General features: G+C 38.9%; 1 protein-coding gene across 1 annotated transcript; it reads left to right on the forward strand.

Annotated features, from left to right (window-relative positions):
- The first annotated feature begins 1,787 nt into the window (after nucleotides 1-1,787).
- CRLS1 (cardiolipin synthase 1) lies at nucleotides 1,788-25,759 on the forward strand. Its single transcript, XM_045528285.1, has 7 exons — nucleotides 1,788-2,365; nucleotides 5,057-5,194; nucleotides 10,689-10,818; nucleotides 19,820-19,905; nucleotides 20,766-20,834; nucleotides 23,055-23,146; nucleotides 25,451-25,759. Exons 1-7 carry the CDS (start codon nucleotides 2,081-2,083, stop codon nucleotides 25,533-25,535), a joined length of 885 nt encoding a protein of 294 aa, XP_045384241.1. The 5' UTR covers nucleotides 1,788-2,080; the 3' UTR covers nucleotides 25,536-25,759.
- Nucleotides 25,760-26,299: the final 540 nt, after the last annotated feature.

A 26,299-nucleotide genomic window follows, 5' to 3' on the forward strand; every position in this document is an offset into this window, starting at 1 on the left:
TTCAAGCATGAAACTTAGGATTCATATATGGATTTTTATTATAGACTTCTAATTTTTTCCCCCATTTTGGGAAAAAAACTAGTGACAAAAATTCCCAGTCTCTTCAGAACTATGAGGTGCCCACCTATTTAATCTTATTAGATAGAAATTAACTATTGTAGAACTTATAAAACAGGAAATTAACTTATTATAATAACCAATATTAACCAAATATTAACTATAGAATGTTTTGGTTTCCTCGCCCCCAGCTCTGCTCTAACCCAGATGTGTTCGTAAATATGCTTCACTATTTACTGTGTGTATCCTAGTATCTTACATCTGGAATTTTTGCTTCACTGGGTTTCTGAATTTTCTCCATTCTTTATCCCAGACCAACCTGTTCATTTGTTGACTCCTGTCAAGTTCTAGAAAATGAAATCAAAATTGATAGTTGGATATTTTCCAGTCTTAAAATGTTAGAGAAACAGTTACAAGCATGTTACTTTTTAGTCCTAAGTATTGATCTGTCACGGTCCTTTAGGGCAAAATGCCTGACACTTTACTTTTCTATTTTATAAAGACTTAATAGCAGTATCAGTAGTCTATAGTAGAGTTGATCTTCTTAAAAAATTATAAAATAGTTTACTATATTTTAAGCATGGAGTTTATCTTGGAGTTTTTCTCTAATTTTATACTGAAGTGAAAAACAGAACACAATGAAATTTGCTACATAGACAATTTTGGGGATGTTCTATTTAAAAATTTGCAATTCAATATAATGTAATTCCATATGTGGAAATATACAAAATCTGTCTTAAATTAGAAAGTGGTAAGGCAATTCAGTGAGTTGAAATGATAGGCGCCGCTGGAATCCTGTCCACTCCCTTTTGCCACGGTTAACCAGAATCAATGTCTACCTATAAGAATTGCAGGTGTTTGATTCCAATATGTTTTTTAAATTATCCTCTTTACATTATTAGTACAAAAATTTTAATTTTCCTCTCAACATCAGTATTTCAATGTGTGTAAGAAATTGAAGATATTCTTTTGACAAACGCTCAGATCTACAATGTTGTTGAATTTCTGTTGGTCTTTCCCTTTCCTACCTACCTGAACTAAGAGTTTACGAGCAACATTAAAGTGGGTAGGCCATCACAGACGGTGATGGTGGGGGAGATAGACGGGTGGCGGCAAGAACCATTCAAATTCAGTTGGACACAGACCTCAACAAATGTTCTGAAACATTGCAAATTAATTAATAATAACATGTCGATAATTAATATGTATATTAATCAAACTAAATTAATGAACTGATTCATATCTTGGACATTTATAATAGGCAATTTTAAGTTTCCTTATCTATAAAAGGTAAAGGTAAAAATGGAACCAATCTTAGAGTTGTTGGGAGGATTAAATGGGATGATGCACCATAGCCTGGCTAAATAGGAAGCACTATTTGCAAGAAAACAATTAGTGATTGTTATTAACATTTTCTAATGCTCCTATTTCTGGTATATGCATCTTCATTCAGTGCTCAAAAAGAAGAGTAGCAAAGAATATTTATTAATTACTTCTTTATCAGATTCTTTACTAATAATTAAACCTCCCACAAGAAACCTAGAACGCCGCACACCACTCGGAGGGGGCCTTCTGCAGGCCACACGCCGCGGAGGGTTTCAGGCTGGGGCGTTGGATGGCTCCTGTCCCCTCGCGGCTGCGTCGGCCGCGCGGTCGTCCCACCTTGTTCGCTCCGCCCCCTCCCTCCCCACAGGGTCGTCGCGGCTCCCGGGGAGAAGCAGGCACAGTTAGGTGTCGTGGGTTTCGGATACTCCGTCAGTGCGCGGCCCTTGCCTCCTGCAGCCGCCTGGGGCGCTGGGAAACCCGACAGCAACGGTGTCGCAAAAGCGTCGCGAATGCGTCCGCCCTTGGCGGCTCGCTGCCACCTGTATAAGCGGAGCGTGCTGGGGTTTGAAAACTAGTATGGAGGCGGCGGTGGCAGAGGCTCCCCGGGGTTGCAGTGGCTCCATGGAGAAGCGGTTCTTCGGTGTCCCGGGCTGCTGAGCTTTCGCCGCCTGCGTTCCCGCGGCGCGGCCGCAGGGCCATGCTGGCCTCGCGCGCGGTGCGCGGCTCGTGGGGGGCCCTGCGCAGCGCCGTATGGGCGCCGGGGGCGCGGCCGGGCAAGGGGCGCACCCGAGGGGCGCTGCTGCCGCCCGCGCCCTGCTGCTTGGGCTGCCTCGCGGAGCGCTGGTGGCTGCGCCCGGCCGCGCTCGGCCCGCGGAACCACTGCTCGGGCGCGGGTAAGGCGGCCCCCGGGCCAGGTGCTGGAGGGGGCGCCGCCGCCGAGGCCCCGGGCGGCCAGTGGGGCCCGGCGCGTGCAGCCAGCCTGGTACGTACCGAGGGGGCGGCGGGAGGGCCGTCCTCGGGCTGGGGTCGCCGGCCCTGGGCGCGAGTCGAGTGCTCGGGCCGATCCAGCTCGGATGCTTCCGTTTCAGAACGTTTAAACCGTTCCCTGAAGAGAAGCTACGGGCAAGTCATTCGGTCGGGATGAGTTTCAGGGGCGCCAGCGGGGTCCACCTACAGTCTCGGTGGTCGAGTTTGGACTCTCCTCTCATCCCCCTTCTCTCCGTACCCGGTGCTAGAAGGGCTTCTGCGTACTGCATTGGTAAAAGTAGCCTTTGCTTGTCTTATTAAAACTCTATTTTTAATTTTTTGAAGCGAATCCCCAATGTTTAGGACAAGTCAGTGGGAATCTTTAGAAAGGTATGAGAGTTCTTCTGTTTGCTTGTGCACGTTTGGTTCACCGTCATTTAGCTTTTGGTAACTTTACACGTTATAGGATGAAGGATAGTTAAGTAATTTAGGTCGTAATTTAAAGATCATTTAACCCCTAATTATAAAAAAAAGATGAGTATTACTCTTGAGGTAACAGAGGGAAATTTGTCCACCTACCTGTTGAAATACTGCCCAGGTAGAAGACACCAGAGCATAAGTTTGGGAGAGCTTGTGATGTCATGTTAGCAAGACTCATGCAATTATTACATCTTCAATTGTTATGTCTTCAGTGAGCCCCTGTACTGCTTTTATCAGTTGTTGCCACATCCTGGCAGGAATCTCAACTCCACTAATAGCTAAAGCATGTTGGGGTTTGAATGCTGGATGCTTTGAAGTTGTTATATCCTGGCTGATGTCCTCTCCAGATGGCAGTAGTTGGTCGAGTACGCCACAGGTTATCTGGTTGGGTAATCTGAGATTAGCTCTCCTAATGTTAACTTTGAAACTTTTACAAATTTAATGGTTAGAAATTAATGAGGTATTTTATTTTAACTGAAATATTTTATGTAGAGCTAAGAACCCCTTTCACTGTTCAACAACATTTAGTCCCTGTTTATTAATTCACCAAATGAAATGATGTTGCTGTTTGCAACTTTGTCTTTAATTTTGCTCCACAGATATCTCTGTTAATTTGGGGCCTCTTCTTTCTGATCTTTTGCTTTGCTATTCATTTTTCTCAATCATGAACTACATTTCCCTCCTCCTTCCCTCCCTGTGAGTTGCTCTAAGGTTGGATCGGTATTTGACTTAATTCTGTGCCACAGCATGGTCAACAGATTTATCTTTTTTCTCTGGACTCTGAAACTCTAATCTTTGAACTTGAATTTGGAATATATTCCAAGAATTTTTTTTCTTTATATAACACTGTTTGCTTTCAATAAAAGATCCCAGGTAGAGGTTTGTATTGCTTCTTAGTTTGTGATTGTTCCCTGGAGAATTTGAAGGTTTTCTATAGCTTTCAATGACAGTATTCTGCCACCTAACCCTAACAACCACCACCCAGTTGTCCCTCCAAGCTGAGCTGCTTTCATGCTGTTTTGTTGCTGAGTTCTGTTTATAAACCCAAATATAGTATGTTTAGAGAATCCCTTTTTTGTTACAGGGTAGTTCATGGGATTTTAAAAGATATCTTTAGAAATGGACTTTGCCACTTTTTTTAAACCAAAATTAAGGTTTAAACAAGTTGGTTACTGATTAAGAAAGAGGTCAAGTAGGGTTAGTTCTGGTGAAGAGAAAGTCCCATGGGGTGGAATTGGCACTCTTGACTCAGTGTAGAAAAAAAAAATCCAGGTTGTATTGGTGTTATTTCTGTACCCTGTTGTGCAGGGTGTCTTAGCTCTACTGGGCTGAGGCTTTTTAAAGTTGAAAATACCCTCTCACGAATCAGATTTTATTTGGCAAGGAAGGGATGTTCTGCAGAGCTGCTGCCAAAGAGCTCTTTTGTTAGTGCCAACTTCAAACAGCTTGGCTCCAAATGAAGTTTCAAGGAATCGTAAAGCTCCCGCATAGGGAGCTTGTGAAAGCTCTCAGTTTCTAGTTCAGGATCTTAACATTTCCATGGCTGTTTTGAACTGATTTGCAAATTTCTCTTTATTTCCAAATATCTCAATCCCTATTCCTATCTCCACTTTCTTCCAGCAATTCACTGATTTAGTGACAAGGTTATAGAATTAAATCAGGATTTTTTAATTTAATTGATATGGTGAATTCATATCTGTATTCCCTGTGTATAGCATTTAGCATTCTTTTGATGGATGTGTGTAGGGGACTGAGGGAGGTTATTTGCAATAAATGTTTCAAGCCAAAATGCCTTGGGTTGATAATTTGCCTTTTTTCTGACACTTCCTAGACTATTTATCTACTTAAAAGATCTTCCTGAAATTTCACTTTTGAAAGCAGAGTGTCGAAAGTTCTGATTTTTTATGGTAAAGTCATATATTAAAGGCTTAGCTTATATGACAGATAATATGTTCTTTTGTCTCCTCTCTTTTTAGGAAGAAAACCTACTGTATATGTAAGACCCTGTAGTCTATGTTTGGGTGCATGGCACATCTTCATCTTCTGTATTCTTGAAAGATGGTTTTAGAGAGACATCTATAAAAAAAACAGAATGAATTTAAAAATTCAATTTAACGTACCAAATTTAAAGTTTATGTAACTTCTGACCCTTAAGTTGCTGAACTTTAGTTATTTAAAGTATGAATTTATAGTATTTCATTTAAATTTTGTTATCTTTGTGTTTCAGTATGAAAACCCATGGACAATCCCAAATATGTTGTCAATGACAAGAATTGGCTTGGCACCAGTTCTGGGCTATTTGATTATTGAAGAAGATTTTAATATTGCACTAGGAGTTTTTGCTTTAGCTGGGCTAACTGATTTGGTAAGTTGTAAACACATACCCCTTTTGCAGTCCTTCCTAATCCCAGGGTCTCTACTACTGCTCTAGGATAGCACAGCCTTCTTGGAAGGAAATCCTCAAGATGAATTTGACCTAGTACTTTGTGTAAGGACTTGTTTTTAGCATCTATATGGGACTCTTTTTCTGCATATGATCTAAGGGAGGAAGTGAAGGTTGTAGGGGGAGGCATAAGAGGGGGCACTTTGTACTCTTGGTTTTTAAATTCTTTGTAAAAGAAACAGCCTTAGAAATTCCCAAAGACCTGCATGTTTGCTTTAGGGATAGAAATAAAGGACAGAGACTCTGAGACTGTTTTTCTATTTATTATGACAGAGAGAAATACTCTGATTTGCAGCAAGATTTGGTTTTCCTGTTGGAGAGAAAAACAGTGGACCAGTTGTTATGACCCAGGAAACTGGCATGTGACCAGGGAGCTTGTAGAGGTCAGAGCTTCGCTCAGGTTTAATGCTAGCAGGAGGCTGTAGGTAACCCACAGGCTTGATCCCTGATCTCTGCTCCACACCACTCTGACCACCTTGCAGAAGACTCTGCCCTAGGCTGGCCTGTGAACATCCTTCCTTTTTCCACTGCCTTAGACATGGACAAAGGAGAAAAGAGCCCGTTGATACCATAATGTAATTTTGGGGGTGGGAAGGATTTATTTGGGTGATCTCAAATTAGAACTGGGAAAATAGAAGGCTTCATTATGTGTTAAATAGGCTTTTATGGACTGACCAGCCATCATCATGTATGACATTATTTGTATTTATCACCCACCTTGTTTTATAAAAGATTTGAAATGCCTTATAAAAACAGTTTTTATACATTCCCTATAAAACACATGACCTATAAAAACACAGTTGAGGGAAGTGTGAAAAAGGCAGAGAAAAAATTTTAAATCATAGCAAATTTAGCATGGAGAAATAGAGACATTATATTCTTGTAGTCTGAGATCCATGTGAGCACCTAGACAGTCAGTGATTTTTTTTTTATTTCAGCATATTACGGGGGTACAAATGTTTAGGTATAGGTTACGTGTATTGCCTTTGCCCCACCCGAGTCGGAGCTTCAAGCGTGTCCATCCCCCAGACGATGTGCACCACACCCTTCAGGTGTGTGTATACCCATCCTCTCCTCCCCCTTCCCGTCTGCAGGACAGTCAGTGATTTGGTGCCTCTTCAAGCTTTATGTTTGAAAAGCTTTGCTCAATATTTATTTTATGAGACTAGAAAGAAACTAATTTTTTATTAATAAGAGTTGTATATTAGATTCCTCTGGTGCTGTTAAAAAGAAAAAGTTCTACAGCATCTTTCTTTGTAACATCAGCTATGCTTTTTGAGGTTCGTAGAAACAAAAATTCTGGCCAGGTGCGCTGGCTCACGCCTGTAATCCTAGCACTCTGGGAGGCCGAGGCGGGTGGATCATTTGAGATGAAGAGTTTGAGACCAGCCTGAGCAAGAGCGAGAGCCCATCTCTACTAAAAATAGAAAGAAATTACCTGGACAACTAAAAATATATAGAAAAAATTAGCCAGGCATGGTGGCGCATGCCTGTAGTCCCAGCTACTCTGGAGGCTGAGGCAGAAGGATTGCTTGAGCCCAGGAGTTTGAGGTTGCTGTGAGCTAGGCTGATGCCACGGCACTCTAGCCCGGGCAACACAGTGAGACTCTGTCTCAAAAAAAAAAAAAGAAACAAAAATTCCACCTGCCCAGTAGCAGTATGGGGAACAATATATAGAATTAACTGAAGATTTTGGAGAGTAAACAGAGAAGAGCATTTGCATCCATAGATGGTGTTTCCAAATATGCATCAAATATAACCTCTCAAATTGGCTCTTGCCTCTCTTTTTTCAGAGTTTAGCTCCATTTGTCACCACCTCTCTCCATTCTCAAAATCGCTTCGTTTCTTTTGTCCCTGCTTTTATCTCTGAAGCCTGAAGGCCTCCACTCAATATGGTCTCCAAGTCTGTCAAAGGTCATTATACTGATAATGAAAATTTTTTTAATGTAACAGACAAGATCTTTTTCAGTTACTGGATTCACTTTTTTTGGTCTGCTAGTTTTTTTGGTGTTTTTTTTTTTTTTTTTAGCTGCCACGTGAGATTGCACTATTCATTCAATGAGTGAGAGGCCCCATAACATTTGTCTAAGTTTATAATATGATGTATGTGGAGACCTGAGTTAACTGATACTGTATTTCACATTTATTCCATGGAGGTTTTAAAGCTTACAGGTTTTAATGCTGGGCAGATGGCTGGATTCATCAGTTTAAGCAGGGGAATGACAAGATCTGACTGTGTTGTGTATAGGAAATGGATTATAGAAAGGCAAGAGTGGAAGAGTAACTGGTTAGGAGGCTTAGAGTAATCTAGGGGAGTGATGGTGGTAGCGTGGACAGAGGTGGCAGTTTGGAGTTGGAGAGAGGTGGGTGGGTTTGAGATATATTTTAAAGATAGACTTAATATGTTGATGGATATGTGGAGTGAGAGAGGAGGAGTCAAATATGAATACTGTGCTGCTATTTTTTTAAACATTCTCTTTTCAAAAAACCAGGTGCATGGAGGTCATATTTTCCATGACGAGCAACACACAGGGTATAGGGAAGAATACCACGAATTCTGATGCCTGGCCACTTAGAGGTATCAATTGAGCAATTGAGTGTAGTAGTATGGAATTGGAGGAAATCATCGTTACAAAGAGACAGATTTGAGAGCTGTCAGATACAGAAGGTCAAGTCTGGGTGAAATCATCTAGGCTGATGTAAAAGAATAGAAACAAAGGGTCAGAGAAATGAGCAATGGAGAAGCCAGTAAAGGACATTGAGAAAGAATAGCTGGCAAGGAAGGATGAAAATTAGGCAATGAGGTATCCTGGAGGGTAAATGAAGAAAGTGCTTCAGTTGGGTTGAGGTCAGATAATTTAAAAATGCACAGTTCATTGGTGATTGTTATGAGCATCCTCTCTAGAGGGGTAGGGATGATGAGAGTGGGGTGATGAGCAAATGTGAGGTGGTAATGACAATGGACATTGCTTTGAGCCATTTTGCTTTGTAGGGAAATAGAGAAATAGGGTCAAGGAAGTGTCATTTTTAAAGATACACACTGGGGGATTTTTGTTAATTGACTGATTAATTAAATGGCCAGTTAGAGTCCAGGTGTGATAGCTCATGCTTGTAATCCTAGCATTTTAGGAGGCCGAGGCTGGAGGATTGCTTGAGGCCAGGAGTTTGAGACCAGCCTGATGAAGAGTGAGACACCATCTCCACAAAAAATAGAAAAATTAGCCAGGCGTGGTGGCACACACCTGTAGTCCCAGTTACTTGGGAGGCTGAAGCAGAAGTATCGCTTGAGTCTAGGAGTTCAAGTTTGTATTGAGCTCTGGTGATGCCACTGCACTTTAGCCTGGGTGACAGAGCGAGACTCAGTCTCAAAAATCTCAAATAAATAAATGATCATGTAGAAAAGGAGAGATTAATGATGCAAGGGGAGATGGGGAAGAAGGGAGGCAAGTCCCAGAAGGTGAGGGCATGGGATCAAGGCTCAAGGAAGGCAGAGAGAATGTGAATGGATGCCAGTAGGTGGTGGATTTGGTGATGAGAATATGAGGAAGTGCTGACCATCTTTTTCTTTTCTCTCTAGGAAAATGTAGACATGGTCATGGGCTAGAGGGATGGAGTAGGTCTGAGGTGAGAGCAGATAGTGTGAAAAGAGAAGATAAATACAGTAGGTAGGTATAGGATTGCCAGGAAGTATTGAGTGCCCACAGGAGATTTGTAGTCACCAATTTGAAATGAGACCAGTCAGCCCACTTATGTGTTTTTTTCTTAAGCAGTGTTCAGCTGCTTGGGTGCAGGCCTGGAGCACATGGATAGTTGTTTTTAAGCAGTGTTGAAGGAGAGTGGAGTGAGGGAGTTATAGCTGTTTACAAAGGAATGATATTGATGACCTTGGGATCTAATGTGGGTTAGAGGAATGGTGAGGACGAGAGAGTGATGATGGTAAAAAAAGTGGAGGTCAAGTTCCCTGAGATTAGAAACTGAATTAAACCTGATCTTCCAAAGTCCCAGCTCCCCCCATTCTGTTAGTATACATAAAAAGAAATAGATTCCTTCAGTTGCAATAGTAATAGCTAGTAACTGCTTTTTTTTGATGATTTACTAAGTGCTGAGCGCTGAACAAGTATTAATCACATTATGTGCTGAAGACAGATAACCCTTTGAGGTGTAGATAATGTTATCTGTGTTTTACAGATGAGGAAACTTAGACTTTAAGAGACCAAATAACTTGCCCAGGATCACGCAGCTAGTAAGTCGCAGAGCCAGGACTTGAATCACTTCTGTTTTGCTATAAAGACCAAGTTGTTAACCACTGTTAACTACTACTGCTGTCTCCCCCAACTCGTTGGAATACTTGAGCTATGGATGACTTATCTATCCTGAAATGTACCATGTTTAATTACATTTAAATTAATTTTATCTTTTCCTTAGAAAATAGGAATAGAAAGTTAAAACATTTATTGAAACTTGAAGTTAAATAAAATGGGTAAAAGCGAGATAGGGACTTGGATAAAGCAGAAGATATCTGCCTTGTTTATTGTGGATTGGCGATATTTGGTTTCAGTCCATTTTGTGGCCCCAGAGTGGCCAGATCTCCCCCTTTCTCAAGTTAGGCTGGAGATCTGGATTTTTATGGGAAGATTTTGAATATTTAAATGTTGGTAACTAATTATAATTTTTTAAAGCTCTGGCAGATCAAACAAAACCAGCCTGAAGGCCCCATTTGGCCCACTAGCAATAAGGTGTGACCTCTGATTTCAAATATAATTTGTTTCCAATAAATAATAAAAATAAGTAATTTAAGTATCAGAATTTTAACTAGGCCAGATACAGAGGATTGAGTTTTTTATTCAAATATAGGTAACATAGATACACTCAGAATATGGGATTAACGGTGGTATTGAACAAAATAAGTTGAAAAATAGAAAAATGATAAGTTATAACAGAGAGTTGGATCATCTTATGGAAAAGTAGGTAGGAGTTGTATAAGTTTAGTGTCTCACAGTTAAAGAGTAGTCCTTGCAAGTAAAAGCAGGTGTTATAAGCTGTTGTGAAAATAATCTAAGGCGCAAAAGACAGGGCTCCTGGTCCATGCTCTGTCAGTCATGCTGTGTGTTTTGTTTGGGTTCTTTTCATCTCTAAATATGTGTCCAGGTTCATCCTACAAAGGGGCATTGTAAAAATATTGAAAAATACCTGGAAGGCCTTGAGGAAAAAAGTTTTGTAGAAATGTGAAATTATTTTCAAACTAGTTGCTAATTTAAAAGCTAAATGTATGCAGTATTTGGGGGTAAGAAACAGAAGAGATTTTGTTAACGTTTTATGAAAGTAGAGTTGTTATTCTGGTACCGCTTAAGCTTCAAGATATCTACTCTGTTCCTATTATGACATTTATAAAAAAACAAATAACTTCTATTTTCAGTTGGATGGATTTATTGCTCGAAACTGGGCCAATCAAAAATCAGCTTTGGGAAGTGCTCTTGATCCACTTGCTGATAAAATACTTATCAGTATCTTATATGTTAGCTTGACCTATGCAGATCTTATTCCAGGTAAGAATGCCGTCATGCGTGCTTTCAAATAGCACAGGGAAGAATGACGTTAGTCAGTTAGGCCTTCTCTTGAGAGACCAATAATTTTTGTTCCAAAAATATATTTGTCAACTTTAAACTGTTTCCCTAATTTTAAAATATTGAACTGTTTTGATTGCGTTTCTTTTTTGTCTGTTTCTTTTAGAGTTTATGTCCGAGTTACACTAGTAGAATTAGTGGTTTTCTTAGTAAGATTGTTTAATATTAAAATTGAACAAATATTTCGCAATGCCTATTCATATTACTGTAGAATTTTGGGGGGGCTGTGTTATATATTTTTAGTGCCTCACTTTTTGAAAGCAATTTAAAGTTTTCCTAAGTCTGTTATTACCTTTATTAAATAGTTTAGTTATAATAAATGAAAACTCTGAAATCCTGAAAATGTCTATAAAACTTCACATCATCATTATTATTTAGACCCTATTATGCCATGTTCACATCATACATATAGTTTGTACATTATCTGAATACTTTTTCTAACACAGTTTTGTGATCTTTTGCTTTGTATTTTGCGTGTGCTTTTCTGATTGTTCATTTTCTACTTCAGTTGTATTTCTTAATCAGTTTTTCTTCCTTAATCCAGATTAAACTAGTTTTTTCTGCCAGGGTTAGAAATCATATCTGAGAACAAAGAAGCTACCATGTGGTCCTTCAGTATCATGTTATTATTGACAGTTGGTAGGAAGGAATGTAGTGGTGTTTCGGTCCAATGTAATCTTCTCAAGCTGGAAATTCCTTTTCTTTTTTACCATTAGCCTTCTAAGCTTTCATGCCAAATGAAAAAATAAATTGGACTAATGTTTACATTTGTATGCTTTTTTGAAAGTTAAAATTGAGGTGTGTATATAGGTGGGGGTGTGGAGCTTGAAGGGACAGGGGTATTCTCATTCTAATGACTGTAGGGAATTTTTAGGAAAAATCCTATAGAGCATTCTGGTGACATTCAAAATTCAAATGGTCTGTGTGTGTATGTTTTCATATCTCTCATTTTGGATGTTACATTTTATTATGTTTTACAAAGTTTGGGTCATTTCCCTATTAAACATAGAAATTATTTCAAGTGCAGGTGTCTTTTTTATAGAATGTCTTTTTTTTTTTTCCTTTGAGTAGACACTCAGCAGTGGTATTGCTGGATTGAATGGTAGGTCTACTTTCAGTTCTTTGAGGAATCTCTATACTGTTTTCCATAGAGGTTATATTAATTTACATTCCCACCAACAGTATATAAATGTTCCCTTTTGCTACATTTGCACCAACATTTGTTGGTTTTTTTTGTTTGTTTGTTTGTTTTGAGACAAAGTCTTGCTCTGTCACTTGGGCTAGAGTGTCATGGCGTCAGCCTAGCTCACAGCAACCTCAAATTCCTGGGCTCACGTGATTCTCCTACTTCAGCCTCCCAAGAAGCTGGGACTACAGGCATGCACCACCATGCCCAGCTAGTTTTTCTATTTTTTGTAGAGACAGGGGCTTGCTCTTGCTCAGGCTGGTTTGGAACTGCTGGCCCCAAGCGATCCTCCCCCCTCAGCTTCCCAAAGTGCTAGGATAACAGGTGTGAGCCACCATGCCCAGCCCAGATTTGGGCTTTTTTTTTGGCTTAGAATTGCTTTGGCTATTTGGACTCTTTTTTGATTCCATATGAAATTTAGGATTTTTTTTTCTAATTCTGTGAAAAATGACATTGGCATTTTGATGGGAATTGCGTTGAATTTGTAAATCACTTTGGGCTGAATGGACATTTTAACAATGTTGAATTCTCCCAATCCATGATCATGGGATGTTTTCCATTTGTTTGTGTCATCAATTTCTTGTCAGGGCTTTGCAATTCTCCCTCCTTGTTGAGATCTTTTACCTCCTTGGTTAAGTATAATGTATTCCTAGGTATTTTATTTTAGTTTTTGCAGCTATCATACATACTGAGTTCTTGATTTGATTCTCAGCTTGACTGCTATTAGTGTATAAAAATGGTACTGATTTGTGTGCATTAATTTTGTAACCTGAGACTTTATTTGTTCTAGGAGTCTTCTGGAGGAGTCTTTAGGGTTTTCCAGATAAAAGATCATATCATTGGCAAGCAAGGATAGTTTGACGTCTTCTATTCTGATTTGGGTGCCCTTTATTTCTTTCTCTTGTCTGATTGCTCTGCCTAGGACTTCCAATATTATGTTGAATAGAAGTGGTAAAAGTGGACATCCTTGTCTTGCTCCTATTCTCAGCTTTTCCCCATTCAGTATGATGTTGGTTGTTGGTTTGTCGTATATGGCTTTTACTATTTTGAGATATGTTTCTTCTATGCCTGGTTTGTTAAGAGTTTTCATCATGAAGGGGTGTTGGATTTTATCAAATGCTTTTCCTGTGTCTCTTGAGATGATCATATGGTTTTTGTTTTTAATTCTGTTTATGTGGTGAATCACATTTATTCATCTCTGTGTATTGAATCATCTGCATCTCTGGGATAAAACCCACTTGATTGTGATGAATTATTTTTTTCATGTGTTGTTGCATTCTTTCTGCTAGTATTTTGTTGAGGATTTTTGCATCTGTGTTCATGAGGGATATCTGTTTGTAGTTTTCTCTTTTTGTTGTGTCCTTTCCTGGCTTTTGTATCAGGGTGATTTATTTTTAGAGACAAGGTCTTGCTCTATCATCCAGGCTGGAGTGCAGTGTTATGATCATAGCTCACTACAACCTCGAACTCCTGGGCTCAAGTGATCTTCCTGTCTCAGCCTCCCGCGTAACTAGGGCTACCGGTGCCACCACGCCTAATTTTTAAAATTATTTTTTGTAGAGACAGGGTCTTGCTGTGTTGTCCAGGCTGGTCTTGAACTCTTGCCTCAAGCAATCCTCCTGCCTTGGCCTCCCAAAGTGCTGGGATTAGAAGTGTGAGCCACCACACCCAGCCCCCAGCACTCCTAATGAACAGTAAACTTACTGCAATGTCAGTATACACACAGGTCCATTTCTGGGTTGTCTGCCTTTTTCCCCATTGATTTGTCTTGTCTTTGCACCAGTGCCATTCTTATTGTTGCTTTGCTAGAAGTCTTGGTATCTGGTAGAGCAAGTCCTTCTACCTTGGTTATTCTTAGCCCTTTCCATTTGTATATAAATTTCAGAATCAGCTTTTCCCAGAATCTGTAATTCTCTTGAGAAAAATCTCTTGGGATTTTGATTGGGATTATAATTTATGATCTATTTGGGAGAATTGTCATCTTTACTATATTAAGTTTTCCAGTCCACAAACATGGTGTATCTACTCTATTTATATCTTCTTTAATATCTCTCAAAGTTTTATAGTTTGCTCCTGAGAGGTAATAAACTTTTTTGTGTTAGATTGATTTCTAAGTACATGATAGTTCTTGATGCTTTTATAAGTAGTAGCTTTTAAAATTTCATTTTGTAATAACTACTTGTTGATATGATGAAAATCAGTTCTGTTTCTTTCTTTTTCTCTTTTTATTGAGCAGTACTTTTTCTATAATATAGAATGAGTGTTCCCAGTTCTATTTCTAATGTTGATTTTTGTGTCTAGCAAAACTTGCCAACTCTTACTCTAATAAAATAAATTCTGTTGAATTTTCTACATCCTCAATTATGTCTATAATAAATGACAGTGTATTTCTTCTTTTCCAGTCCTTTTACTGGAAAAGTAAAAGGTACAGTGATGCATAGGAGTGATATCTGTGTCTTATTCCCAATCTCACAGAGAAAGCTTTTAACATTTTACTATTTTTTTTTATTATTTTTTAGAGACAGGGTCTCACTTTGACATCTAGGCTGGAGTGCAGTGGTATGATCATAACTCACTGCAGCCTCGAAAACCTGGGCTCAAATGATCCTCCTGCCTCAGCCTCTCAAGTAGCTAGGACTACAGGTGCATGCCACCATGCCCAGCTACTTTTTTTTTTTTTTTTTTTTTTTTTAGAGAAGGGGTCTTACTATGTTGCTCAGGCTGGTCTCAAACTCCTGACCTCAAGCAATCCTCCCACCTTGGCCACCCAGAGTGCTGGGATTAGGGGGATTAGGAGTATGAGCCACTACACCTGGGTAACATTTCTCAATTAAAGATGATGTTTCCTGTAGGGTTTTTTTGTAGATATCCTTTTTCAGGTTAAGAAGTTCACTTCTGTTGGGAGTTTGTTAAGAGTTTTTATCACAATTGGATATTGAATTTTATCAAACCCTTTTCTGTGTGTATTATGATTGTTATATCATTTTTTTCCCTTCAAGCTGTTAAAGTGTGGTGAATTACATTATTGTCTTCTAATGCTAAAACCACCTGCAATTCCTTGTATAGATCCAACATGGCCATGATATATTATGAAGATATTGCTGGATTTCGTTTAACATTTTATGGAAGATTTCACATTTAGATTCATAAGATTGTCTTGGAATTCTTTTCTCCAAATATTCTTATTAGGTTTTTGTGTCAAATTTATTTAACTAGCTTCATAAAATGAGTTACAGACTGCTTTTTTCTCCCATTCCACTTTAAATGTTTGGTAGAGTTTGTTGAAGCCTTGAGTTTTCTTTGGGGAAGAGTTTTAAAGTAGTTAATTTATTTTCTTATAATTGTTATAGGATGATTCAGGTTTAATAGTTTTTTGACCATTTTGTTAGCTGTGGTGTTTTTCTAGGCATTTGTCCATTTTGTCTACATTATAAAAACTTATTATAAGGTATTTATAATATCTCCATTAATGTTTTGATGTCTATAAGATATATAGCAATGTCCTCCTTTTCATCTTGATTGTTATTTGTCTCTTTCTTTTTTTTCTTGATCAGTCTTGCCAGAGGTTTGTCAATTTTATGAATCTTTTCAAAGAACCAACTTTGGGTTTTCTTTCCTTTTTTTGGAGACAGGATCTCACTTTGCCATAACTTGGGGTGGAGTGCAATGACATCATCATAGCTTACTGCAACCTCAAACTCCTGGACTCAAGTGGTACCTCCTGCCTCAGCCTCCTGAGTAGTTAGGACTGCAGACACATGCCACTACATCCAGCTAATGTTTAAATTTTTTGTAGAAACGGAGTCTCACTATGTTGTCCAGGCTGGTCTTGAGGTCCTGGGTTCAAGAGATCCTCCTACTCAGTCTCTTAAAGTACTACGATTACAGGTGTGAGTCACCATGCCTGGCCTTCTTTGAATTTTGTCTGCTGCTCTTTTTCTGAATTCTTTAGATCAATTCTGTCTAGTAGAAATAAAATGGGAACTACATATGTAGTTAATAATTTTCTAGTAGCTATATTTAAAAAATAAGAGGAAATAGGTGAAAATAATTTTAATGATATATTTTATTTATCTGTTGTATCAAAAATATTGTTTCAACATGTAATCAATAAAAATTATTAATGAGCCAGGCATAGTGCCTTGCACCTGTAAATCTCAGACTGAGGTGGGAGGATCACTTGAGGCCAGGAGTTTGAGATGAGCCTGGGCAACATAGTGAGACCCCATCTCTAAAACCAAAAAAAATTATTAGTGAGATTTTTTTTTCATATTGTGCCTTCAAAGCCTAGTGTGTATTTTGAACAGTGTAGCTATAGATGGAAACTTAATTCATTGTTTTTCAGCTTTTCTAAAATTTGCATGTTAGGCTGCATATGTTCCCCTAAGTATCACTTCCTGCCATCTCCTGCATTTGCTGCATCTCCTATGTTGATATTAGTGGTTTTGTAATTGTCCAGTACAGAATATTTTCTCATTTCCATTATGATTCTTTCTTTGACCTCTTGTGTTAATAAATATTGCTTACTTTGTTGCTCATTTGTGGGGATTTTCCAGGCATCTTTTTGTTACTGATGTCACACATAATTACCTTGAGCAATACCAGCTGTAGGAGCTCAGTGTTTGGTATGCAGACCTTCACTTAATCCCCACTGCACTCCAGGGCCCCTGGGTTCATAGAGTATCCTGTAGAGTGGGGGTTGGCAGACGTTTTCTGTCTGGGCCACATAGTAAATATTTCAGGCTTTGTGGGCTGTGTAATCTCTGTCGTAGCTACTCATCTTTGCTATTGTGTGTGAAAGCAGCTGTGAAAAGTATATAAATTAATGCGTGTGAATGTGTTCCAGTAAAATTTTACTTACAGACACTGAAATAGAATTTATAGACTTTTCATGTGTCACAAAATAGTAACTCTTTTGATTTTTTTTTCCCCCAAACTATTTAAAAATATAAAAGCCACTCTTGGCTACAGGGAGCTGCAGTCCTGTTGCAGAGGCCTAGTGGAGAGGTGTTAGGAAGGTGTAGGGGCCGGGGACCTAACCGCTCTTGACACAGACCTTCTGGGTTCCCCTGGTGCCGCACTGCCCCGGCACCTGTGAGTGAGTGCTCCTTCCTGAAGAACTTGGGTTTCGGCTGTCCCTACCTATTACTAATAAACTTAGTTTAAACTTTGAAATTTGTCTTTCCTACTCATTCTCTTTGTGACTTTACATCCTTTCATTCCTTTCCTCTCATTTTAGAAGCGTTTTATAAAGTAGAGAAATTCACATACGCAGTCTTGCATGTTCTTTTATACTGCATTTTTGAAAAGTCACATCTACTTTGATTTTAACAGCCTTGTTTCTTTAGGAGTAAGAAAGCTCCCTGGGTGATTTGCATGCACAGCCCGCTGGGACCTTCCTGCAGCAAGTAGTCTCCTCCAACCGACAGTATATGGGCTCCTACTGTGGTTCTCTGGGCAATTTTTCTATTTGTTTCTTTAGGAGTAAGAAATTTGCCTTCTTCCTTAGCTAGAATAATAAATCATTCTGCTTATCTTTTTTATGGGAGAAGGGAGAAGGATGAAAAATTATTTGACTTGTTATATTTATTAGAGTGTAGATTACGAATCTAAGATAATTTCTACTTGCTTATAGGCATGTGTTTTGCCACATTGACCACCTAGCCACATTTTTTGTATTGTTATATCATTTCTGGTTTACCATATGGTAAATTCTTATTTCTGGTTTCGATTTCTAGAATAATTCCATTAAATGTGTTGTTTTCAATGCAAAAACCTATGATATTGATGTTGACCACTTTCAATATGTACAAATGAGTTGATTTTATGAATATTTCCCTTTAATTCTAATAAAATTTGCTCATGATGTACCTCCTTGTAGCAAACATTGCCTGTGTTTCAGACAGAGTTAGCAGGTAGGGAGGAAGACTGTGCAGCAACCCCTGACACATTTTACACTGTCCTATCCACCATTAGCACACTGTTATATTCTAGCAGGCAGAATGAAAGCTGCTTTGGCCCTGGAAGAAAAAAGAAGGGAAGGCCAGAGAAAAAGTCAGGGAAACTAGATAAAATTGCCCAGAGAACCACAGTAGGAGCCCATATACTGTCGGTTGGAGGAGACTACTTGCGGCAGAAAGGTCCCAGCGGGCTGTGCATGCAAATCACCCAGGGAGCTTTCATCTGGGCTTTTAGGAAGCTCTCCAGAGGTGATTTTTGGGTAGGCGGTTAGTTTTGGGAACCCTTTATTTTGTTAACAGCTCTTTCCCCCACCAGACTATTAAAGATGGTAAACTGAGTCCAGAGATGCTAACTGCTAGGTTGGAGCCTAATGCACTGCCCCAAGCATAGTCTGTGAATTCTGTACACCTACATCCTTGCATAGATACAGTCTTGCATGTTCCTCCATGTTTACATGAGTTTTAATTTGCATGGGCTTGCTGCATTTTCAAAGAGTGATTGTTGTTAGATTTTTCCAGCTAATGATTGCTATAGAAAAGTTTGTTTTATGTGTACAAAAATGCTTCTGAAAATCATGGTTCACTGTTTTCTTGCGTGGCTTCTGTGGGCACATCTTCTGTTTGTTCAAAATTCCATGAGTTGAATGGAGAAGAATTTTCTCTTTGGAATAGTGTTATCATCGAGGACTAGGCCAAGGATCAACATTTTCATCACTGCTATGACCAGCAGAGATTTAAATTTTAAATCTGTAATTAATTAGTGAGATTTTCTTCAAATTGCAGAGCCAATAGAAATGTCAGAACTAAAGAGGACCATAAGTACGGCCTCAAGTAATTCATAAGAATTGTTTGAAAGTAGTATGGAAGGGATGTGCATGATCCTTTTATTTTAGTAATTGAAACAATTTGATCTGAGTGTTTGAAGTCAGGATTTTTTTCCCTTTTAAGAATTCTTTTTTTTTTTAATTTTGGATCTTTGAAAAGCATATTTTTTCCTTATAAAAGACATATATTCACAGTTTTAAAACTTCCTGTAGTGCAGAAGGATAGAAAGTAAAGCAAGTTCTCTCCCCTCTCATTCAAGAAGAGAATAGGGGTTCCTTGGGCATTAATCTGAAATACACTTCTGTTGGCACTGGTTCAGGGGACAATGCTGTAAAACTGAGGAACAATCAGAAAACTGTTGACGAGCTGAATCTGTTGAATGACTGGGCAGGCAGGAAAATAGCAGTTGATTTTTGTTTGTCCACAAGTAGTGTACATACAGCAAATCTGACTCTTGAGAGAGTAGTCCAAAGTGCAGAAGCATTCAGTCCAAGCTCCTAGGACTCCAGAAGAGCATGAATCTTCCAACATCCTTCCCAGCCTCCTTATCTCTCTCCGTGTAATTATATTGAGCGTGGTGATCTTTCTTCCAAACCCACAAAGCTGAGATTAACAAAGGAGGAGATGGAGTAGGACAGAGCCAACACTGATAACTGCAGACTTATAGCTTAAAACTTGCAAGAAAAAACAAAAAGAAATGAGAGGATCAGCATTCTGAAAGGCAGACATAGACTTCCAAAGCCATCGTCTGTACTTTGTTTCGAGGCAGGTTAAAGAATATAAAAATCAGTGGTTTACTATAGTGATCCTAAAATGTAAGTGTTTATTACAAAACTTTCATTTACAGAAAATACCAGTTTGTGATAAGGCTGAATGAGGCTTTATTGTATTCGTGATGTTTATTAGTAATTTTCAGAATCCCAATTAAAATTATTTTATATTTGATTTTCAGTTCCTCTTACTTACATGATAATTTCAAGAGATGTTATGTTGATTGCTGCTGTTTTTTATGTCAGATATCGAACTCTTCCAACACCGGTGAGTTTGTTTCTAAAAAGTATTCTTTTAGCATTACATATAACTTAATGCAAAGAAAAAAAAAGTAAAGATTCAGTCTATTTATGGTTATGGAATTAATTTATAGCAATTATTTTTTGATCCATTTACCAGGAATTTAAAAAGTACCTTGCTATGTGAATTATTCACTAAGGTAGTTGTTTAGTAAACACATGAATAGTCAGTTTTAAAAAGGCATGTTTCTGTTTTAAGCTAAATTGAAACCCAGATCAGCAAGCCTCCATCCTTAGCAGCAAACTTTGTGAGAGGTGTTTTGCATAGATCTAAGCCATATTGTTGTCTAATTTAGTCTCTACTGTGGATTGTCTAGAATTGGTTTTTAAAGTTACAGTTGTAGGAGCATGGGATGGTTTGCTTGTATATTTGTTCATTGGTTCTATAAATATTTGAGCACTCAAGCATAGCATAATAACCTCTTTGACTCCCAATCTACTGAAAGTAGAGCAGTATTTTATTCATTTTGTTTTTTTAATCTATAAAAGAAAATAGTGATGGGGAGTTTTGAGTTTAGTAGAAAGATGTGATCAAGCAAACTTTATGATAGCTATTTAGAATTTTATAGGAATTGAGAAATCTAGAAAATTTTAAAAATCGATTTTGACTCTGTATTGAACGTATGTATGAATAGAGTATATGTGTGATTTATAAAGAATGTAGATAGTACCCATTTAACATAAGAAGATAAATATAAAGAGTTTATCTAGCATAGGGCCAGGCAATGGTAAGTAATCAGTAACTGTTACCTACATATAAACAACAAAACGTTTGCTTTAAACTTGAACAATAAATTGAATACTTTATCTGTTTTGGTCCTTTGCCAGCGAACACTTGCTAAGTATTTCAACCCTTGCTATGCTACTGCTAGGTTAAAACCAACATTCATCAGCAAGGTAAGAGATACACAACATCCTTTTAAGCTATTCCTTTGTGAATTTTATGTTTTTTTTGGTCCCCCCCTCTGGCATGTGCCTCTAGGTATAACTTTGTGAATTTTATTATAATGAATATAAACCACAGTCAAGAGCAGCTGAAAATGAAACAAATTTAAATGCCTTGACTATAGGGGATAGTGGGATAGGGCAGACAACTTTAATCCAATTCTTAGTCCTCTGAGCTTTTTGGATCTTTGAATGGTTGGTATATGTTGTGCCATGGGTTAGGGTCGGAGTGTTTAAGCTCTGAATGAGGTAATTGGGCCGTGTTCAGGAAAGGGGAAGGGAACTGAAATGGAATTTCTTCTTGATTGAGATGCAAAGAGATGATGTAGTGTTCCTTGTGGTTTCACTCCCTCCCTCCCTGTGGTGAAAACACCATGTATTATTGTCCTTCATTTTCAGGTTGACACCCTTAAGTGGAAGGAGACTGGAGAAAGTTTTATTGACTAATGAACAGCTGCTACTCTTAGTTGTCCATTCTGTTCTCTTGAGCCTTCAGGCCCATCTTTGCACACAAAAAGGATACTATTAATGCCTCGCAAGCCATATTTGTCTTTCCAAGAGCATTGATAAGTTTGCTCAAGTCATTTTTGTTAGGGTGGAAAGGCTAGTGGGTGTTCACAGTGCAGGTGAAGAAAGATTTCTCACGCTGAGATTAAGATATATAAAAGTAAAAAAAAGTTTATTTTATCCTTTTAGAGGAGCGAGGGGAGAGAGAGAGAGAGAGGGAGAAAGAGAAAGAGAAGGGTGGGGTTGGGGGGAAGAGAGGAGGGAGATACCGTGGCATCCCAAAGAAAGAGAAGGGAGATGCCAACAGCAAGGCCAAGTGGCTTGCTGCTTTTATGGGGACAAAGAGAAAAAAATAGTGATAGCTGTCAGTTGGTAACAAAAGCAGCATCAGGTAGGTAACAAAAACTGCAAGGATGTCAAGGTCCAAGAGTTGGTTTCCTGCCTTTCCTTGGAGCAGGGATTATCACAGGAGATGTGACTCTGTCCTCAAGATATGGTTGAGGCTGTAGTTCCTTCTCCTGCTGTTTACTCAGGAACTCTGTGAAAGCAGATTCTCAAAAAACACTTTTGAAAGACAAAGATATACATCTCTTTTCCGTTCATTCAACTCTTCAGAAATTGTGCAAAACAGAACTCCTGCAGGGTGCCTGTTAGTGAGATAACTCATAGGATTGATCTTTAACTGTTCCTGGGGATATTGTAGGATTAGATATTTTCCTGTTATTTTCACAAGGCCATCCCTTTCAATTCTTTTGTCCCATCTTTAATGACAAGGATTTAACAAGTCAGGGATGCTGATCGTCTTTGGAAAAGAGGGGTGATTTCTTTTATACAAAGACTCCCTAGGGTGGACTTTAACCTACATACATAGGGTTCTTTTGGCTCAGTGACTTGTATTTATATCAAGTACAGCAACTTCATATGTAGTACTGTGTAGAAAGTGGCTTAAAAAAAGGTGCAGGGACAAATGCCTCAAACCAACCCTTGTTCTTGTGGGAAGTCCTCCAGACAAAATGTATTATTTTGTTTTAAAAATGAAGCAGAATGTTTGCCTTTGGGCTGCAGAATGGATGGTAGAACAGAGGTGCTTCTCTACACACAGCGCCCGCTGTTTCATACTTCCCAGCCTCTCCTTCACAGAAGGCTTCTCATGAGCATTGCTAGTTCTCTTCTAGTTCCAGTTCCAGTGTATTTCTAGTTCTCTTTTCTTTTTTCCCTAATGCTGTATTTTAGGGTAGGGAAGCTCATTCGTTTCCTCCAGAAGAGGCTCTTTTATGGAGATGACTGCATTTTAATTTTCTGCCCTCACAGCGGTTGACAGATAGGCAAGTGAAAGGATCGTTGGCTGAGGCACCAGGGAAGCTGGGTTCCAGCTTTGGTTCTGTTGTCTGCTGTGACAGCAGGTAACTAACTGATTGCCCCCTCGCCCTCACTTGGAAAGGGCAGCCGTGCAGACAGACGGGTCAGTTAGTGAAGGTGACCCTTCTGTGTGTTCTCACCTGTGAATGCCAGTCTTTGGCTGGGATATTGTAGATCAACATCAAGCATGCTGAGGGTATGTCATGTTACAGTGTGAGGGGATGGGCTATGCCTTTGTCTCACAAGCTTGAAATAGGATCCAGTTGGCACTATTCATTTATAACGTACTCCTTTTTTTCCTTTTAGGTAAACACAGCAGTCCAGTTAATCTTGGTGGCAGCTTCTTTGGCAGCTCCAGTTTTCAATTATGCTGACAGCATTTATCTTCAGATGCTGTGGTAAACTAAATTTAGAATTCCTCTCTGAGAATGTCAACAGAATGACTTATTGTGACAGCCCTGGAATGACTTTGTTCTTGTAGTGTTTATTGAGCACTGACTGGGTAAAGCTGTGGCTATGTTTTATTACTGTTACCATTCTTAAGAAGCTTACTGTCAAGGATGGGATGTAGAAGTTAGCTTTCATGCAAATCAAAAGGGACGAAAGGTACTGATGATGTGTTATGGTTTCAGAGGAGGAAAAGATACTCCCAGGTAGGAAGAAGAGGAAAAGTGTCAGAGAAGAAGTGGCATTTGCGCCACAAGGTACAGGTGGATTTTGTACAGGAAGAGACTGAAGGGAGGCCATCAGACATAGGACAATCTGCAGCAAAGTCAGGGTGTAGCAGAGTGGGTAGAGGAAAATGAGTTCATTCTATTGAAAAGGGGTATAGTGGGAAAACTGAAGAAAGGAGTTTGAATTTTATTGTCCTAAATGCTTATTTATAGTCTTGAAAATCTGTCAAATTCAAACTTTCAAATTGTGCCACATTGATATTGAAGTATTATATTTTAGTACACTTTTAACTCTATAATTAGAACTTTTCTAGCTTGATGCAGTCTGGGCCAGAAAATCATTGGTCAGTTAAGCCGAAGAATCTTTAAAAGGGATACATACTCTAAACTTTTTTCTTTTTAGAGACAAGGTCTCACACTGTCACCCAGACTGGAGTGCAGTGGCCTAATCATAGCTCACTGTAACCTCAAATTCCTGGGCTCAAGTTATCCTCCTGCCTCAGCCTCCCAAGTAGCTGGGACCACAGGCATGTGCCACCTCACCTGGCTAATTTTTTTTTTCTTCCATTTTTGTAGAGACAAGGTCTCACTATGTTGCTCAGGCTGGTCTTGAACTCCTGGCCTTAAGTGATCCTCTTCCTGGGCCTCCCAAAGTGCTGGGATTATAGGCATGAGCCACCGTGCCCAGCCTAAACTTATTTTAATCTAAAACATAGATGTGTACATTTATTCTGATTCATCTTGTACCTTCCAATGTAGGATGAAGGCTTTTTTAAGTATAGATTCATGAATGGGAGTTTTTTGCTTTCTTGAATAAACTACATCCATAATGCAACCTCTCTGATTTTCATTTTTTACTTTTTTAATGTTATGCAAGAATTTAAGACGTTTGCAGAGCAATCTGAGTGTAGTAACTAGATTTTTACCATTTTTCTCCAGTGTTTTCACAATCATCCTGCCTAGTATCAAGTCTTTCCAAAACATCCAGCCTAGTTCTCAGAAATAGCAATTGTTCTTACACATATGTTTCATTGGTTTACATATGAATTTAGAATATCCAACTGGCATGATCAGGTTTGGGATCAAACAAAAATGAATCTAGATGATTCTGCCTCACCTGATGGAAGTAGAAGTGTGGGGGTGCTGTAAGCATTCAGCATGCCATGGGCACCACTCCTGTCACTTCAAGGAGAATCTGGTTAAGGAAAAACTAGTAAAGAAAGCTGAAATTTATTAAAAACGACTCATATATCCTTAAAATTTCCAAAAGCTGCAGGAAATGCAGTCTAATGCTCTAGGCAGCATGGAGCCGGTGGCAAGAGAACCATGGGCATTAGAGGTGAAACCAGGCCAGGCTCGTAGTTCTGCCATAGGCCCAAGCAAGTCTTCAGGGTTCCCATTTCCTCATCTGTAGGTTGAGGTTGCAGTGAGAATAAAATGACAACGTAAGACATCTAGAAGACTGTTGTTTGACATTACTAATTCAAATGAAGTCTGAAAGAAAAGCAATATATTTAGGGCCGGGAGCCATGGCTCACACCTGTAATCCTAGCACTCTGGGAGGCCAAGGTGGGAGGATTATTTGAGCTCTGGAGTTTGAGACCAGCCTGAGCAAGAGTGAGACCCCGTCTCTACTAAAAATAGAAAGAAATTATATGGACAGCTAAAAATATATATTGAAAAAATTAGTCAGGCATGGTGGCGCATGCCTGTAGTCTCAGCTCCTTGGGAGGCTGGGGCAGGAGGATCACTTGAGCCCAGGAGTTTGAGGTTGCTGTGAGTGAGGCTGATGCCACGGCACTCTAGGCTGTGAAACAGAGTGAGACTCTGTCTCAAAAAAAAAAAAAAAAAAAAGACAAGCAATGTATTTAGATTCTTGTAGTTAAAAAAAAAGTACTCCACACAGCCTTTTTACTTTTTAAATAGATCTTTTACATGTATTCATTGTGATTCCCACTGTTACTAGTGATTCCCACTACTATGTTTTAGACCTCACAACTAAATTTTCTTTCTTTCCTTCCATAAAAGGTGTTTTACAGCTTTCACCACAGCTGCATCAGCTTATAGTTACTATCATTATGGTCGGAAAACTGTTCAGGTGATAAAAGACTGATGAAAGTCATCCGTCACGATTAGCAAGGAAGCAGGGCCCCTGGAAATCTACAGGAATTTCCCAGTTTCGGTGTTCAGCTTGAAAAAGGACTTCTCAGAACAAACCATGTCATCAAAATTTAAGTAATGTGCATTGAAAATAAGCTTGATCCTGTGATCATGGGCGTATGCAGAATTTCCAATGTATTTTTAAATACAAATAAAACTATAATTTAGAATTTTTAATCTTAGGTTTCTTGATTAATATATAAGAGATCAATTATTCTAATTATTGTCAGCCATTTTTATATGTTTTTTAAAAACATACTCCAGAGCCTGGAAACTGAAGAATTGACACCTCTCTTAAAATAGAATTTAAGCTGCTCACAAAGCACTAAGGAATTTCCTGGGTTTAAACGTCTATGCTACACAACTTGGCTGCACATTTTTATGTTTGATTTTTAGATCTATGCATACATTAACAGTTCATGTGGTTAACATTTGATCATTTAGAACAATGAAAATGGAGTTAGCTTAACTGGATGAAGTAAAGTTGTAAAGGGATTTAAAATGCAGTAAGTTTTGAAAATAGTAAGATCAAACAAAATAGAAGGTGTTGAAGTTCATGTTCAATAGTCTTCCAGCCTCTCAGGTGCCTAATACTTTATGTTTCAGGATAACAAGTAACAAAGGTAGTTGAAACAACGAGAACTTGTCCATTAGCCTTTGCAGCTAAAAGGCAGTGAGTTACATCATACCGTCCCTGTGTTTCTAACGTAGCAATGT

The sequence above is a fragment of the Lemur catta genome, chromosome 17 (assembly GCF_020740605.2).
Source record: "Lemur catta isolate mLemCat1 chromosome 17, mLemCat1.pri, whole genome shotgun sequence".
Taxonomy (NCBI): Eukaryota; Metazoa; Chordata; class Mammalia; order Primates; family Lemuridae; genus Lemur; species Lemur catta.

Bases quoted from the DNA above. Each gene is read 5' to 3' on its own strand.
- CRLS1 (XM_045528285.1), top strand. From the start codon at position 2,081: ATGCTGGCCTCGCGCGCGGTGCGCGGCTCGTGGGGGGCCCTGCGCAGC. The intron at 2,366-5,056 runs GTACGTACCGAG...TTTGTGTTTCAG, and splicing joins CGGCGCGTGCAGCCAGCCTG to TATGAAAACCCATGGACAAT. The intron at 20,835-23,054 runs GTAAGAGATACA...TTTTCCTTTTAG, and splicing joins AACCAACATTCATCAGCAAG to GTAAACACAGCAGTCCAGTT.